At 42.9% G+C, this 19,428-nt stretch overlaps 1 protein-coding gene across 1 annotated transcript in view; it reads left to right on the top strand.

Annotated features, from left to right (window-relative positions):
• The window catches only part of LOC143807683 (amine sulfotransferase-like), a 269,962-nt gene that overhangs the window by 201,363 nt on the left and 49,171 nt on the right, over positions 1-19,428 (top strand). Inside the window, exon 5 of the mRNA XM_077289511.1 lies at positions 12,720-12,900. Within this exon, the coding sequence (XP_077145626.1) occupies positions 12,720-12,900 (181 nt within the window). The remainder of the gene's footprint in view (positions 1-12,719; positions 12,901-19,428) is intronic.

Here is a 19,428-nt window from a genome sequence, read left to right as displayed (position 1 = left end):
GGTTTCCTTATGCTGGTATAGGAGGCCATACCGCAAACGCTTGGACTCCATGGCGTTGTTGAAGTCAACATGATACTGGTATAGAGCCCGCTGTGGTCGGACACCAGCTTGATGTGGTTGGTCACAAGAGCAATCTTGGTTCCAGAGGCGCCAGCTTTTGATATTTGGGCGTGTTCGATAGTTTGCCAGGAAGTCAAGCCTACGGCTCCTCCGTTCCCCAATAGACACTTCTGCAAGTCCAGCTGATACCTGCAGAACCTTGAGAGATGGTCTCTCTGCTGCCGGCGGATCTCTCTGGTGCCCTCTTCTGATGAGCAAAGCTCGGGTGCAGGCTGCTGAGATCTGACGACTGGCTGGGGTCCTTGGGGCTGCTGTACCTGTCCAGGTGGTCTTTGTGGGGCCTGCTCCTGATCACGAGCTTGGCCGCAGGCCCAGGATCTTGCTAGTCAGCTCATCGTTTACTTTGTTCACAAACCACGCACTGGTGTGTATTGTGCCTAGTTTTTAATGAGGCCTTCATCAATATTTCCTTATTCTCCACCACTTGATCACCATGGTGAACATGTTGTATGCTGCTACAGCCATTCAATTTTTGGGCAAGGGTGACTATGATACGACCCATAAATAATTTTTTAAAGCTGTAACCCCCATGGAGAAATGTTTGTCAGCCCATTCACTTAGTGCCATAATCCAGTGCCATTATCCACTTCTGGGGCCATAATCAACCCGCTCCTTTAAATTGGGCGTAGTTTTTAATGAAGCCTTCCTCCACCTCTCATCATTTTCCACCACTAGATCACCAGGGTTCACATGTTCCGTGCTGCTACAGACAGTCAATTTTTTGGCAAGGGTGTCTGTGATCCCAATTAAATATTTTTTAAAAAATGTATCCCCCATGGGGAAATGTTTGTCAGCCCATACACTTAGTGAACAGGCATTATGAGTCTAGGAATTTGTAATGGGACAGTTTTTTTAAGAGTCCCTCCTCCACGTTTCTTCCAAGGGGGATTGGGGTGCATGCATACAAATTTGGGTCAAGGCGGCCGTTGCATTCAATGCCAAAGAAAACAGTGTGGCAGGACCAACTGAAGAATGTGAAGTGGGTTTTCCTGTCGCCATCCAGTACCTGGGTTCAAAGGCTTATTGGGGTGCATATGACTTGATAGCAGGGCAGGCCTTGCAGGTAACACATAAGAAAACAGTATGGCAGGACCATCTGAAGAATGTGAAGTGGATTTTCCTGTGGCTATCCAGTACCTGGGTTCAAAGGCTTATTGGGGTGCATATAACTTGATAGCAGGGCAGGCCTTGTATTCAATGCAACATTTTTTCAGGAAGCCCTCCTGTACCTCTCGTGAAAGGGGTATTGGGGTGCGTTGTAACTGTTGGCAGCCCAGCCACTCACTTCATAGTCAATAACAGCATAGGAGACACACTGTTTGTTTAATAATGGCTCTTTAAGAATATTAATGCCGCCTGAAGCCCCTCTAAAAATAGGCTTTGAGACTTTAAGACTGAGTCCCTCTTTCATAAATAAAACAAGATGTGTCTCCTTATGTATCACACACCACATGGCCGCTTAGGGTTGTTAAATGTTACAATGATATTTCCCAGTGAATGCATTTGTATTGGTTAAAAGCAATGTAAAAGTTGAAAAAAGTATCAAAAACACTGCGTGTGAACATAGCCCAACTGGCGGAGGAACATTTTGGTCTGGGGTTAATTATTTTACCTTATATACAAGTCATTACCCTGGAAAGGATGTACCTTAACATAATTCTCAGCAAAATCCATTTTGGTTTCATTTTGTATGTTTTTTGGTGTACCTGCAAAAATAGCATGAAACTCTGATAACATTGCTTACAGCTGTGACCTAGGAGTCCAGGGGCGATCCCATGATGTTCCCATGTCATTTGAGCAGTGTTTCCATCATTTTCAGACGTTTTTAGACCTTAAAAGGACCCCCAGGGGAATCACGGTAAAAATACTTGGGTTTCCCATAGACTTACATTGGGTTCATTGCGCGGGTTGAGTACCCGAGTATTCCAATTTTAATCGCAGCAGCATATGGGGCAAATGTTTCTATGGAGCATTTTATGGGGCCATAATCAACCTTAATGCAGCGTTTTATGGGGCAAATATTTCTATGGAGCATCTTATGGGGCCATAATCAACCTTAATGCAGCATTATATGGGGCAAATGTTTCTATGGAGCATCTTATGGGGCCATAATCAACCTTGATGCAGCATTATATGGGGCAAATGTTTCTATGGAGCATCTTATAGGGCCATAATCAACCTTAATGCAGCGTTTTATGGGTCAAATGTTTCTATGGAGCATCTTATGGGGCCATAATGAACCTTAATGCAGCATTATATGGGGCAAATGTTTCTATGGAGCATCTTATGAGGCCATAATCAACCTTAATGTAGCATTATATGGGGCAAATGTTTCTATGGAGCATCTTATGGGTCCATGATCAACCTTTGTGCAGCATTATTTAGTTATATGGGGTAAATTTTCTATGGAGCATCTTATGGGGCCATAATCAACCTTAATGCAACATTATAAGGGGCAAATGTTTCTATGGAGTATCTTATGGGTCCATGATCAACTTTTGTGCAGCATGATATGGTTATATGGGGCACATTTTCTATGGAGCATCTTATGGGGCCATAATCAACCTTTAAGCAGCATTGTATGGGGCAAATGTTTCTATGGAGCATCTTATGGGACCATAATCAACCTTTGTGCAGCATTACAGTATATGGGGCATATTTTTGTATGAAGCATCTTATGGGGCCCATCATAAACTTTATGGAGCATTATATGGGGCATATTTTATTATGGAGCATTTTATGGGTCTCATCATGAACGTTTTGGAGCATTATATGGGGTGTATTTTGTATGGAGCATCTTATGGGGCCCATCATGAACTTTATGGAGAATTATATGGGGCTCCTGATTTAATATGGATGTTCAAAAACACAACCTAATGATGATTCAATTAATTTTACTTTTATTGGTATCTATTTTTATTTTTGAAATTTACCAGTAGCTGCTGCTTTTCCCACCCTATGCTTATATTCGAGTCATTAAGATTTCCCAGTTTTTTGTGGCAAAATTAGGAGTCTCGGCATATACTCGCGTTGGCTTATACTCGAGTATATACGGTATGTTGTAATTGGCATAAGAAAATAATCGCAGATCTGAGCTGCTCCATAGTATAACACTGGACTGAGCGCTATGTGATGTTTTACGCATAGCACTCGGCAGTTTTATACAGTAGTGTGACACTGGCCCAAGGATAATTCACACATTCAATGAGCTGACCAAATGTTGTGTAATCCACTTCAATCAGCTAATTCACAAGGCAGTAAAAGAAGAATGAGACAAGTTATTGCAAAGTGCAAAGTACCCACATATAACATAGTTGAGGCATATCATAAATCAAAATATTACGTATGTGATACCATAAAACATTTTATGCAAAAAAGAGGATGGGGAAAATGAATTGGTGCTTTCCCACAATGGTAGGGCACCGAGTTGGTAGGTCATTGTTTACTTTACACATATCACTAATTTAACCCCTTTACCCCCGAAGGTGGTTTGCACGTTAATGACCAGACCAATTTTTACAATTCTGACCACTGTCACTTAATGAGGTAATAAATCTAGAAAGTTTCTATAGATCCTGATGATTCTGAGATTATGTTTTCATGACATATTGTACTTCATTATAGTCATAACATTTCTTTGGTATGACTTGGCTTTATTTCTGAAAAAAACGGAAATTTGGTGAAAATTTGGAAAATGTCGCAATTTTCCCACTTTGAATTTTCATGGCCTTTAATCACGGAGATATGTCACACAAAATAGTTAATATCTAACATTTCCCACATGTCTACTTTACATCAGCACAATTTTGAAACTAACTTTTTTTGTTAGGAAGTTATAATGGTTAAAAGTTGACCAGCGATTTTTCATTTTTCCAACAAAATTTACAAAACCATTTTTTAAGGGACCACCTCACATTGGAAGTGACTTTGAGGGGTCTATATGATACAAGATACTCAAAAGTGACACCATCCTAAAAACTGCCCCCCTCAAGGTGCTCAAAACTACATGTAGAAAAACCAAAAGGGGTATAGCAGGTCCAGTATAAATATGAAAAAACAAAATAAATCAGACCTAAAAAAAATAGCTTTAATCATATATTCCTCTAAAATGCTTCAATCTGTAAAAACAATTCGGTGAAAGAATCAGACAATTTATGTAGGAGTACATAATATTCATAAACCAGGCTAAATATTACATTAGGTACAAAAATGGACATATACTATGGAAATAGAACTGATGCTTTGTTTCCCTAAATGACAACGGAGGCCGGCTGCCTATATGAAATCAAATTGGCGCCCCTCACTCCATGTCAACGAAACATGTGGTTAATGACACCACCTCCCAACTGAAATAAGTAGGTATCACTTACCTTATGGTGAATAACACCGCATCCTGATGCGTTTTCCCCCCTTACAGAAGAAGTAAGGAGTTCATCAGGGGATTGAGACTGATGGGCTCCGATCAGCTCCTATCACTCAGACCACATATCATCAGGTCTTGTGTGCGTCTGTGGTTCATGTACGTAGCGCTGTCCTATTTCAAGAGTTGCCACTGGATAGACTGGAAGCAAGGAAATATTGGTCACATGAGTCCACTGTTCCAAATGGAATGCACGCCGTGCTCCAGGAAGGTGGCGGGCTGCAAGCGTGTGACCGGAAATGATATAAGGCCAGTCACATGATCGCAATGATGGGAGTGTCCAGGTGGAACACAGAATGCGTTCCACAGATGAGCATGGGGCCCTTACATGTGACTGGAAGTGATGTCAATCCGGACACATAATCAGTCCGATAAGAATGTAATACACAATTGGTGGAACACAGGATGTACTTCACCGTAGGGCCAAGGAGATGGGGTCAGTGCTGGGTTAGGAACACCTTTAGTAGAAGGGACATCCTAAATCCACATCAATATGTAATAATATTAAGTGGGCATAGAAAATACAATATTCTATAGAGTCATGGGGTAACCGCTCTTTCTCATATGAAGAAAAGCACATCCCCCAATTAAATGTTTTACGTCTCAGGCACCTTATTAAATATATCAGTAAGGACAGAAACCGAGATAGTGTATGCGCCCAGAGACACAAAGACATGATAAATAGGGAAGGTGTGTGGGTACATGCAGTCCACATTGGGACTGAGAAAAGGACATTATGTGGCAGGTTCCTTTAGGTATAAATATACTGGTGCTTGTTTTGCCATGTAGTGGACAAATTAGTAAATGCATATTCATATATAGCTAGCAAAGCTGAGTTGTTCATTGATTCCCCTGGACTCCTAGACTAAAGCAGGAAGATCCAATGTGTCTCTCTTTGTATGATCCTTCTGTCCCAATCACCCATTATTAATGACTGGGGTACTGTCTCGATCACACCAAAAGAGAATGACTTTTAGGCTATGTGCGTACGTTGCGTATTTGCTTGCAGAAATTTCTGCAAGGTTTCTGTATCTCTTGGCAGAAAAACACAGCTGATAATACGCACATTTTTTATGCGTTTTTGCATGCATTTTTGTAAATCCAAAGAGCCAAATAAAGATATGTTATTTAAGAAAAAAGAATTGTGATGTAATTTCCTTGTTCAAACTCTTTAGCCAGATACCCTCATTAATATTCAATAAAGACATACTGTACACACACACAGTCACCAGCCTATGAAGGCGCATTAACATAATTTACCTGCATATGCTGTAACAAAACAGCAACTGTCAGGAATCTATGTGAAATGCAATATCTGTTTATTTTTCAAAAAAATTAAAAAAAATCGCATGGGCTCCAACATAATTTACATAACCAGCAGATGGAAAGCCGACAGCTGAGGGCTAATGTTAATATTCTGGGAAGGAGACAATTGCCAAAGATTTCCAGGCTATTAATATCAGCTCACAGCTGTTTGCTTAGCCTTTACTGGCTAGCTTACAGGGGAACCCCAGAAAAAAATTGACATGGGGCCCCCCTATAAAATCTAACCAGCAAAGGCTAGGCAGACAGCTGCAGGCTTATATTAATAGCCTGGGAAGGGGCCATGATTATTGGCTGTTAGGACTGGCGGAACGCACCGAGTAAATATTGAGATAATATAGGTGCGTTCACAGCCCAGGGTTTACCGTGCAGGAGTGGAACCTGCTGCTAGTATATTGTGGCACTATATGGCAGTACAACGCCTGAATAGACACGGGTTCAGTCACCCGGTCTATATAGGAGTGAGCTCTATTGCTTCACAGAGTCGCCGGGATTAGGATAACGCTGTGCCCTGTTAACCTCACAGAGGATCACAGCTAACTAACAGAGCAGGTAGCATACAGTGGTCATATAGCCAGCATAGCACACAAACAACTCCTCTCCGGAGGTGCCGGAATTCTAGTGGCTATACAGCCGACCCTGAACACATGCAGACACAGACCACAAGATAGCCATGTGGCCATGCGAACCTTTTATAGAGAGAGCTCTCCAGGACCTTCCTAGTGGTCCAATAGGAACCACTTTAGGACTTGAGCATGTGACCCCCGATCTCCAATGAGAGGTTGTTCCCTGGGCATACGCAGTACCGGAAAAGCAGGACTTAGTCCCAGGGGCATCTGCTCTCCGCAGAGCAGTGCTGGTTGCAATGGCTGAACCTGGAAGATCAGCAGTAACTAAGCGCACAGTATCTGCCTGAGCCAGACGCTGGGACCGATGTCTCCGCTGAGCAGGCTCCACTGCGGCTGAAGAAGAATGAGAGACCGCAGCAGAGGTGGCTCGAGATTCCCCTTGTGCAGCGGTGGGAACTCAACACCTAACATTGGCACCCCCAGGCTAAAAACATCAGCTCTAAGCCGCCCCAGAAATGGCGAATCTTATAGATGCGCCAATTCTGGCACTTAGCCTCGCTCTTCCCACTTGCTCTATAGCGGTGGCAAGTGGGGTTCATATTTATGGGGTTGATGTCACTTTTGTATTGTCAAGTGACATGAAGCTCATGGATTAGTAATGGAGAGGCATCTATAATTTTTTTTCTTTTTTTTACAATTGAACACAGGTGCCAGATGATGGGACAATTCTCCCATCATCGGCTTATGCTATCTCTGTTATCAGACGACGCCTGGTTACACACACAGACACACGGACATATTCTCCACCCAAACACAGAGAAACATGCACATATTCTCTGCACACAAACATATTCTCTGCCCACACACTCTTCCTCCTTCTGACATCATATCCCTTTGACAAATCAGTGTTTTTGGCAGCAAATACGCAAACCTTTTTACTAGTGATGAGCGAATACACTCATTACTCAAGATTTCCCGAGCACTCTCGGGTGTCCTCCGAGCATTTTTTAGTGCACGGAGATTTAGTTTTCTTCGCCGCAGCTGGATGATTTACAGCTACTAGCCTGCTTAATTATATGTGGGAATTCCCTAGCAACCAGACAACCCCCACATGTACTTAGCCTGGCTAACAGCTGTAAATCATTCAGCTGAGGCGATGAAAACTAAATCTCTGCGCACTAAAAAATACTCGGAGGACACCCAAGCGTGCTTGGAAAATCTCGAGTAAGGAGTATATTCGCTCATCATCACTACTTTTTATACCTGCGTTTTTGGTGCAGATTTGACGTACTCAATTGAAATCAATGAATCCAAAATGCTACAGAATCAGAAAAAGAATTGACATGCTGCAGAAAAGAAAAAACACTGCAAATACGGACGGAAACTTACTGATCATGTGAACAACAGTACATGATTGTCATTGAATTACCTTGCTTTAGTATTCCATTGCTTTTTAGGACCATTTATGTGCGTAAAAAAATGCTGCAAAAATGCATCAAAATGCATCGTGTGCACATAGACTAAATCTCCCTGATGAACATTGACCATATGGCGAGTTAGTGGCGTATCCCTTTTAAGATTGATATTGTCAATGTGCTCCTCAATCCTGACTTTTAGGGGCCTCTTGGTCTTCCAAACATAGTTTTTAGGACACGTGCATGTATATACATAAATAACCCCTGCAGTTTTGCAGTTAACAAAATCCCTGTTTTCATAAAATTTCCTGTTACTGCACTGGTAAAGATCTTAGATAGATTAATGTATTGGCAAAAACTGCCGGAGACGCACTGGTGACAACATTTCTACAATCGAGCCAGGTGACCGTCTTTTTGGGGGGGTTGTAGTGGCTGTGAACTACACAGTCACGCACGGACCTGCCTCTCCTGAAAATGACCGATAGTTTAGATGATACCTGGTCCGAGATATCTGGGTTCACCAATAGAATATCCCAATATTTGCATAGTATCAACATAATCCCGTCATTTTGATTATCAAAAGTACCAATAAGGCTTGTAATATCATGGGATATACAAGTGCTTCTCACTAAATTTGAATATCATGAAAAAGTTAACTTATTTCAGTTCTTCAATACAAAAAGTGAAACTCATTTAGTATATAGAGTCATTACAAACAGTGATCTATTTCAAGTGTTTAATTCTGTTAATGTTGATGATTATGGCTTACAGCCAATTAAAACCCAAAAGTCATTATCTCAGTAAATTAGAATACTTTATAACACCAGCTTGAAAAATTATTTTAAAATCTGAAATGCTGGCCTACTGAAATTTTGTTCCACACCACCTGGCGACAAGAAAGGTCAGCTTGGCACAGTTATACAGAGACAACCCTTTCCACATGGGCCCAGGGAAGCATGGGGAGTGAGAGGATGTGGCCCATGCAGTCACTGACATGGCATTACACTTGCTCACAACCCTGACAGGCCCCTTTCACTAGCACCATTGAAACAGAGCCCTGCCAGCCTTGTAGGACTGCCACCAGTTTCTTGTTAGGTATAAGCCCAGTCCGTTAATGGGATTATATCAGGCCAGAAACCAGCCCGGTAGTATTAAAAGTTAAATCAAGAAATGGACATGTGGATTGAGATAAATGAATAGCCCAAGGTTAAGTTATATATTTAATCGCCACTATATAAATGATGGTTACAATGGTCGGATATGCAAACACAGTGGTAGGACAAAAGATATAAGCAGATGGATAATGGCAATTACCAGTTTGACGACGTGTGCACACGGGGCATGGGCCAGCTGGCTCCTTGGTCTTTCACATCACGTTACTCGGCATGACCCCCCTTTTGAAGTGGACCGCATGCATCACTGAGAGAGATAGACCACATGGCCTTACACTAGCCTTTATCCCCTTTGGGTCACTTCCCTCCTGCATTCTTGACTGAACCTAAATCCCCAACCCTTACCTCTAGCAGCTAAAAACTTCAAAATCTAGGATAGGTTCCTTAATAAATGGTCCGAGTTAGGCAATTTTGGTGCCATTAGATCCGGCCGGGCCCCTGCTTTGCTTTAAGACCAAACACAGCTTTGCTATCTGGTTTCTACTATATGTTCTGTATACCTCCATAACTCTGGATGCTAGAACATATAGGACATATAGTATTTCTATAACTCCATAAGGAATTAAGATTCTGGAATGTTCTAGAAGGTGTCTGCAGCTTAAGCAGGACTCTATATCCAAGCAATATACAAAAAAAGGTTGCACTGTATTATGCTAAAGCATGTCAATTTGGAATATGTGAAATTTGAATAGCAATACAGCTTTGGAGGATTATGAAAAAACATGAGACCCTTAGCATAAAATTTGACCAAATATTATGTGCCCATCAACCATCATTAAGGTGGTCTCAGCCTGATGGGGCCCTGACCTGTGTGAATACCTCTCTAAGGCTGATGACTGAATTCCTGGGTGAATGTGAATACCTCTGCTGTGGGGGGATCATTATACTGTGTGGGGTGGTTGTGGTGGACATTATACTGTTAGGTGTGGCTGTGGAGGCCATCATACTATGTGGAGGTATTTGGGGACAAGCATGCTGTATTGAGTGGTTATGGGAGGCATCATACTGTATGGGGGTTTGGTTTTTGATAGACCTCAAGCTATATATTGGGGTTGTCTGCAATACCATGTGCTGTAGCCCATGGGGGCCTGTAATGACCATTTTACTGTGTGGGGTTTGTGGGGCAATCATACTTTATGGGAGTCATAAAAATGGGTGTGACCACTTAGGGGCTTCAGGAGGGGCAAAATAATTGTGCAAGTGCAACAATACAAATCCCTCACTGTGTCTTAAAGAAGCAGTCCTCCCATCAAAGTTTTTGTTCTCTTAATGTATTGCAATCATCATATTATAAAGCACTGTGTACTTACAATTGCTCAGTTTCCCTTTTTACCCAGCTAATTATTATTTTCTCTGCTCTATGTAGAAAGAGGAAGTTTCTTCTCCCTGCATTTATCATCCCCTTCTTCAGCTACTGACCCAGCTGCTCACTCTTCCCCCTGCAAGGGACTTTTGCAGTGACTCATGACCTATAGGGAATAGAGATGTCCTGTTTCTACATAGAGTCTAGAAGGATTTAGCTAGTCTGTTTTTAATCTTGTGATGTCACAGACCTAATGAAAAAGAGAAAAATTAGTTTGGTAGAAGGGCAAAATGAGTAATAGTAAGTACACAGTGCTATATAATATGACAATTGTAAAATGTTAAGAGGATAAACATTTTCATGGGAGGAGTGCTTATTTAGAAAGTTGGGAGGTATGCCTTTCTATGACAGATACGTTTGATATTATTTGATGTTATTTTTATATACACCCCTGCTCAGGAGCATTTTTATAATAAATAGGCAATGAGTGTCATTATAAGAGAGCACAATAAGGAGGTATTATTAAAGAAAAAACACACTGGGGAATCGTTGCAAAAATGGAAGCTGGCATGAAATGAAATGAAGAGCCTTGGGATTCCAAAATGTTTTGTTTTATTATTACCAACGTTTCAGTGCTGGACCGGCACCTTTCTCAAAGTATAAAAACCAAGTGAGTCATTATCATTATAGGGGAAGCAAAGGAAGCATAATAATAAAGGGGGTGGATGTTATTTCTATAGAGTGCTGTATAACTGTAAGGAGGCACAGCATTATTACTACAAGGACATGGAGAGGGAACATTATTACTGTGTAGGGGCACAGAGAGGGGCACTATTATTGTGCGGGGCACAATAGGAGGGTACTATTACTATATGGGACAAAGAAGGGGCATTACACTGTCTAGGGCACTGTTAATTGCACTATTTCGTTTGTGTAGAACCGCAGCGCTCTGACTGACGGTCTTAACGGTGGTAGCGTTACCGCTTCCGCACAGTTACTGCCTCAGAGCCGGTGTTTCCCACACTGTGACACAGGTGACAGCATGGGAAACACCATAGGAAGTTGGTACAAAACGCAAACAGAAACTCAGCGAATCTGCAGCAAATTCCTGTCGCCACAACCAGTTTCCTGTAGGAGCGAACCTGCCTTCTGGAAACCTGGGAGCCTCTCCCCTCTGGTAAGCTACATTCGAGTTATAAGGGCTGTCCCACACGTCCAGATAATTCCGGTACCGGAATAAATCGGTACCGGAGTTATCCGTGTCCGTGTGCCTGGGAACTCACGGAGGCCATACGTGCAGCACACGTGTGCCGCCCGTATGGCGAGTGGGTACCACACGGAGCGTGTGGTACCCACTCTGCATGGTGCTGAAGCTGCGATTCATATCTTCCCTGCAGCAGCGTTTGCTGCAGAGAAAATATGAAGAATAGTGTTTAAAATAAAGATCCATGTGTCCAAACCTGTGCGCCCCCCCCCGCCCCCTGTGCTACCTGTGCGCCCCCCCCGCTGGTCAGAAAATACTTACCCGCTCCCTCGCTGCTTCCTGGTCTGGCCGCGGCTTCTCCTGCATGCAGTCACGTGGGCCCGATCATTTACAGTCATGAATATGTGGCTCCACCTCCCATAGGGGCGGAGCCGACTATTCATGATTGTAAATGATCGGCCCCACGTGACCGCATACAGTAGGAGGCGCGGCCAGACCAGGAAGGAGCGAGGGACCCGGGTAAGTATTTTCTGACCAGCGGGGGGGCGCACAGGGGGTGGGGGGGCGGCGGACACCTAAATCTTTATTTTTAACACTATTCTTCATATTTTCTCTACAGCAAACGCTGCTGCAGGGAAGATATGAATACCGGCTTCAGCACCATGTGGGGGGGACAGCGCTTACTGTAGCGCTGTCTCCTGCACGCACACGGACCCCAGACGGAGAATGTCCGTGTGAGGTCCGTGTTTTACGCGGACCCATTGACTCTATTGGGTCCGTGTAAAACGTGCGCTCCCACGAACACTGACATGTCTCCGTGTTTGGCACACGGAGACACGGTCCGCAAAAAATCAATGACATCTGAACAGATGCATTGATTTTTATGGGTCTACGTGTGTCAGTGTCTCCGGCACGTGAGGAAACTGTCACCTCACGTACCGGAGCCACTGACGTGTGAAACCGGCCCAAGATGCACTCCCATTTTCCTCCCAAATTTGAAGAAAAAAGAGCATCCTATAATCCAAAAAACATGGTACATCTTCCAAATCAGCTCATGAAAGAAGTCTGTTATGTTTCATATCTCATACATGAGGTAAAGGATGGTTATGCTGTAATACTAATCATAATTTACAAATTCACATTGACTATTCTCTTTCTGCGCATTCTTGTAGCTTTTTTTTTTTTCATTTCAGGACCTAAGATCCGCTGTGCTGAAAATATGCACATTTTTAGACAAAAGTCTTGATAAGAAAGCAATTGACATGGTTGTGCAAAAAGCAACTTTTAAAACCATGAAAGATGATCCAGATGCAAATTACACATTTTACCCAAATGATCTAATAGAAGCCAGTGAAAATGCATTTCTCCGTAAAGGTAAAGGGGTTAATATTTATCTAAAATCAGTAGTTTACATCTATAAGCACTCAGGTTACAATATTTATATACAGCTTTGCAATTAGAGATTTATGTATATATCTCTAACACATCAGTATAAGGGCTCATACTCATCTGCGAGAAAAACGAGTGCAATCCAATAGAAAATTGGATTGCACTGTTACTGATAATTTTGGAGTCCCTGCTAATCTGCGATTTTTTTTCTCAGCTCCAATCGTACTGAAAAAAAAAATCACAACATGTTGCGATTGTTTTCATATCTCGGACGAGACTCTCCAATGCAAGTCAATGGGGGTCATAAAAAAAAAATCAAACGACAATTGGACCATGGGAGTGCCATCCAATTTTTACACACCCAAGTCCTTGAAAAGTGCTGTCCAATTTTTACACACCCAAGTCCTTGAAAACCCGACATTTCATCAGCTGCGTACAGTAAAATTACAGTGTGAACCGTCAGAATAGAATAGATATAAAGATGTCAATGACATATATAATTATTATGGTGCGTGTGTAGCTTACTGTACATCTTTTTAATTAATAAATGAATAATTTTCTGAAAAAAGTGGTGTGGGATACCCTGACATTTTTTTAACCAGAAGAGGAAAAGTGGACAGTTGGCAGCTGATGTTTAGTTTATAGCCTGGGAAGGGGGTAATACCCATGTAGCTTCCCAGGCTATTAATATAGGCTCACAGTTGTATACTTAGCCTTTACTGGTTATTAAAATGGGGCACCCAGTGTCACGGGTTTATTGCACCTGAGAGGAGCCAGAATACCGCATCTTCTAATTTTTCCTACTCCTTCACTGATTAGAAGCACTTCACCTTCATAATAAATTGTGTAAATGTATTTTCTTTAGGTAAATCTGCTCAGTTGAAAGCTCCTGGAGCATTAACCCTGCTGTGGAACCATGGGGTCATATAGACCCCAGCGCTGAATAAATTGAAATATTTCTAAAACTGGTAAATCTCAGACATTGACCTTCTATGTATTTTCAAGTAACATATTTCTGCTTATGTTGATGATATTTTGAATTTGTTTTTCAATTTTGTTTCAAAGTTATTTTCAATTTTCTGTGTTTGGGACTCTCCTGACCCCATAGTACCTTTATTGTCTGACATTTTTTTGGGAATATTTTCTGTTTATTCACAGATTTTGTAATATAATTGTAAATAAACAATGGCTAGTTCCAAGTGACACAGGACAGTGCAAACGGTGCTATATTTGACCTCGATCAAAGGACAAAAAGACGAGATTTGACTGCAATGACTGCAAGAAGTTCATTTGTGAAGAACATGGCACTATGATGTGCAGTGAATGCAAGGGCTAAATTTATTGCCAGATCATTCGTTGTCATTATGTTTTTATTAAAATCCACACAGTTGCAGTTATTGTGCTTTTTTATTCAATTTCAATACTTTTAAGTTATTAGTAAAGCATTTTGGCATAAATTTCAGTTTGTGTTTGATGATGACAAATAAATCACTTCAAAGTTAAGTTTGATTTCATAACTGTGTTCTGAAATGATGACAGAATAAAACTTGATTATTCTGAACAGCCAGCATGTTCATTTTAATGAAAAATGACGATTTTGAGCCTGGGGTCATATAGACCCCATGGTACCAAAGTAGTGATTTTTTTCATGGTTCCACAGCAGGGTTAAGGCTCTCAGGTGTACACTGTTAGCCACTCCAATCTCCTATATAATCTGGGTCCTGGATAGCACTCATTGTCAGAGTAGCTTATGCTGCATGGCTGGTGGTTGTTGGTGGTTGTTATAGGAGAAGGAGTTTGGTGGATTTATCTGTGACTGTTGCTAGGTTTAGAGTGTGTGATAATTCCATTTCTTCTCCAACTTTGGTTTAATCCCATCCTCCACTGTCTGGTGCATTCCTCTGTTATCTGAGTGAGTATATTTGTATGTTTGGTATTTTTCGTTATCCCTGTTTGTATTACCTTGTTAGTCTGGTTGGAGTATTACAGCACACTAGTACTCCCCTCTTCCCTGAGTAGGGGAAGGGTACAGACTGTGCACGGATTCAGGAGCTAAGGCAAGGTACATGGCCCCGGTGCCTTCCCCATCAGAAGTAATCCAATGAACAGGGCAAGCTAGGACTCCCCTAACGTGAGGAACAGTGAATGAGCCCCTGGTCCTAGGACACCGAAACAGAGTCGTGACACCCAGACAAAAAAATAATTCTGAGTAGTGATGAGTGAACATGCTCGCCACTACTCGTTACTCGCCCAAGTATCACTATGCTCGGTGTACTCGGCGAGCACCGAGCATTTCTGGGATTATTCGGCGGTAACTGGTGTCTCCACCCAGCATTTTTGGCGGACTTTAGAGACCCAATCACAGTGCAGAGATTGTCTGCCAGACCATGAAATGTTGCAGCCATTTTTGTTGTGGTCATGCAGCGATTGGCTTGGCCGAGCAGCATCATCCCGAGTATAAGAGACCTGGCACCGCCCTGTTAGCCGCATTCATCTCCAGATTCAGCGAGAGTAGGGAGAGCTGCTACAGAGATAGGGTCAGAATTGTGGTTTTTAGAGTTAGTGTAGGTGTGCAACTCTTAAATCCACAACTCCTCAGAAATAAAAGTCCTTTTTAGGGCTAATTCGTGGGTCCTGATATTGCAGCACTAGGTAGGCAGGGCACAGCATATCCTCATTAGTGAAAGGCCTGCAGGAACTGTATGTACGTCCATTGCTCCCACTGCATCCCTCCCAAAGCTCCATAACTGTCTGCTGCTGCTGAAGCTTCTTTACCATATACCTAGTTACTTTTTTTTTCCAAAAATTAACCCAACAAAAAAGAAAAACAAACAAACTGTACTGTCAGACTGAGGCCTGTTTAAAAATCATAGGTCGTCAGGCATACGTAGCATAGTTGTGTGTGGTAGCCTTGTGCCACTTTTTTTTATGCGTTTTAAATTCACTGAAAAAGGCCTCATATCTGCGTGCACCAACTTTGGTCATTGTAGGCCGGTGGACCACTTTTTTTGCTGTCTGATACTCTAATTCTATATAGCACTATTTAGCTTCCAAAATTATAAAAAGGCCACATATTTGTCAGTGTGGTATTTCCGTGACAGCCCTCATATATCTGAGTGCTCCAAGTTTGGTCATTGTAGGCCGGTGTGCCACTTTTTTTGCTGTCTGTTAATCAAATTATATACAGCAATATTTAGCAATAAAAAAAATCTAAAAAGGCCACATATTTGCCAGTGTGGTATTTTCGTGACAGCCCTCAAATATCTGCACACTCCAAGGTTGGTCATTGTAGGCTGGTGGACCCCTTTTTTTTTTGCAGTCTGATACTCTAATTCTATACAGCACTATTTTGCATAAAAAAATAAAAAAAAACAGGCTTCATTTTTGCCAGCGTGGTATTTCTGTGACAGCCCTCATATATCTGCAAGCTCCAAGTTTGGTCATTGTAGGCCGGTGGACCACTTTTTTTGCTGCATGTTATTCAAATTATATACAGCACTATTTAGCATAAAAACATATAAAAAGGCCACATATTTGCCAGTGTGGTATTTCCGTGACAGCCCTCATATATCTGCGTGCTCCAAGTTTGGTCATTATAGGCCGGTGTACCCTTTTTTTTGCTGTCTGATACTCAAATTCTATACAGCACTATTTAGCTTCAAAAAATAAAAAAGAACACATATTTGCCAGTGTGGTATTTCCGTGACAGCCCTCGTATATCTGCGTGCTCCAAGTTTGGTCATTGCAGGCCGGTGTACCACTGTTTTTGCTGTCTGTTACTCAAATTATATACAGCACTATTTAGCATAAAAAAATAAAAAGGCCACATTTTTGCCAGCGTGGTATTTCCGTGACAGCCCTCATATATCTGCGTGCTCCAAGTTTGGTCATTGTAGGCCGGTGTACCCCTTTTTTTGCTGTCTGATACTCTAATTCTATACAGCACTATGGCATGTCAGACGCTATTCACACTAGGGCGTCCGACAGACAGCGGTAATTCCACATTCGTCCACTATACGCTCAGTGGCGCCGGCTAGACTTTATCCAGATTGTCCGGGGTTAATCTAGCTGGTAATTGGGTTGGAGGCTGGGTCACGCCCATGGCCTTTAAATAGTAATTCTGGACTTTGGGCGTCGCCGATTATAGCTTGTGTCTTGTGCCTGGTGATCTCGGTCTGGAGTGGTGGTCTAGGAGAAGAAATATTGTATCTGGTGGTGTATTATCCTTTGTCATATTTCTCCTTCCTATATTTGTATTTGTTTTGCCCTGTGCACATTTTAGTGTTTTCCTGTGTGTCTGCGGCGTGGTGCATTTTTAGTTTTCCCTGTCTGTGCTTTCTGTAGGGGTTGGTGTGTGGTCTAATCACTGGGTGGCGGGTTGAGGTTTCAGCATAGGACTGAAACAGGAGTCAGGGTCAGGCCTGGCGGCCCAGACAAGCACACCATCAGTGTAAATTCTGGGAGAGGGACAGACAGGGTTTTCCCTAGTCTGAGGGATATCGCAGGGGCCCGGGTAATAAGCTGTAGTCTACCCAGTACCCGCATGACATTATAATCGGCCTAAATAAATTTTGGATGCCATGGATCCCATGACTTCCATAACCCGCCAGTTGGAGGCACTGTCCTTACAGGTCACTGAGTTGAAGGGGGCAGTTCAGCAACAGGGTCTGGTAGTATCTAATGTGCAAGCTGAAAATGCAGGTAGAGTTGCAGAGCCAAAGATTCCTTTACCTGAGAGCTTTGCTGGGGAACGCAGTAAATTTGTTGTTTTTCGTGAAGCTTGCAAATTATATTTTTGTATGCGCCCGGTTTACTCAGGTAATGAGGCTCAGCGTGTGGGCCTGGTATTGTCATTACTGAACGGAGACCCCCAAGCATGGGCATTTTCATTACCATCTGATTCAGCTGCATTTAACTCAGTGGAGTTTTTTTTTTCTGCTCTTGGGCTCATATATGATGATCCTGACAGATTGGCTCTAGCAGAATCTAAAATGCGCGCTCTCCGCCAGGGGAGCGAATGGCGGAGGATTGCTGTTCTGAATTTCGCCGCTGGGCGGTGGACACACAATGGACTGACCCGGCGCTGTGGAGTCAGTTTGTACATGGGGTTTCGAGAAGGGTTATACAAGCCCTCCTGATGTATGAGACTCCTGCTCCTCTAGAGTCTGCTATGAGTCTTGTTGTCCGCATTAGGGTTGAGCGACTTTCATTTTTTTAAGATCGAGTAGGGTTTTGGGAAACCCGATTTTGTCCAGAGTCGAGTCGAGTGCAGTCGGCCGATTATCGCTAAAAGTCGGGGATCGACCGAAACACGAAACCCAATGCAAGTCAATGGGGAAGCATAGTCGGCAGTGAGTGGAGGCCAGGAAAACACCTACAGTGCCCATTTTAATGCCAAAAACATCCATTCTTGTTTCTGAAGCTTGCCAATCTTAATTAACTGTATAATAATAGTTGGGCATAGGGAATTGGGGGAAAGTTGTGGGGGGAGTAGGGCTGGCTCAAGTTTTTCGTGGGCCCAGGAAATGCGGACTACGTCACGGCGGTGTTGCAGGGAAAGGTAAGTATTTAAAAGTTGCAAGTGCTGTGATCCTGAGCAAGCAGGGGGGGGCCCACTCGTTCGCATTGCCACTGGCACAGGGCCCCTCAAAGTACGGCGGTGTGTTTGCATGGCGGGGGCGCCTCCCACCAGCAGCGACACTTTTGCGTACTCTGAGGGGCCCTGTGCCAGTGACGTCGCCAACGAGTATGCCCCCCCACCTGATGAAGGAACCTGCACTTTCATCTGCACCTTCCTCTTTGTCCCTGTGTAAGGTGGTATAACATGCGGGAAGGGGAACCTTACTTTCAGCAGGGTCAGATTCTGGCTGTGTAGAGTACAAGGGGAATGTAGTGGTCTAGGTCAATGTACCAGCAGACTCATTTAGCAGTGGCTGGGCAATGGGCAGGATGAGGAGGAAACAGATATAGGGCCAAAGAATAAAGTAGGCTACATGCAGTTCAAAATTGGTAACAGGACTAAACAGGCGGCATTGCTTTGTTCAGTGGAGTAGCAAACCCAAGAGCAGCAGACACTGTTTCAAGGGCCTAACCACACTACTAGGCCAAATGCAGTTTAATATCTGATAGTATAGGGCGAAAGCCAGAATGTGGAAGCTCAGCTTTGTTCAGTTGAGGACAACACCAGGGAGGGGCAGACACCTTTAGTAGGCCGGAAAAGCCTATTGCATTTTTTAAAATGGTAATTTGGAGCAGAAGGTTGAAGCTCAGCTTTATTTAGTTGAGGGCAACACCAGGGAGGGGCAGAAGCCGTTAGTAGGCCCTAACCACCCTTTTTTTTTTTTAAAACCACTTAATGAGAGCCGGAAGGTTGAAGCTCAGCTTTATTTAGTTGAGGACAACACCAGGCAGGGGCACACAGACAGACACCTTTAGTAGGCCGGAAAAGCCTATTGCATTTTTTAAAATGGTAATTTGGAGCAGAAGGTTGAAGCTCAGCTTTATTTAGTTGAG

This window comes from Ranitomeya variabilis, chromosome 2 (genome assembly GCF_051348905.1).
Source record: "Ranitomeya variabilis isolate aRanVar5 chromosome 2, aRanVar5.hap1, whole genome shotgun sequence".
NCBI classification, from domain to species: Eukaryota; Metazoa; Chordata; class Amphibia; order Anura; family Dendrobatidae; genus Ranitomeya; species Ranitomeya variabilis.
This window is presented reverse-complemented; position numbering and strand designations above follow the sequence as displayed.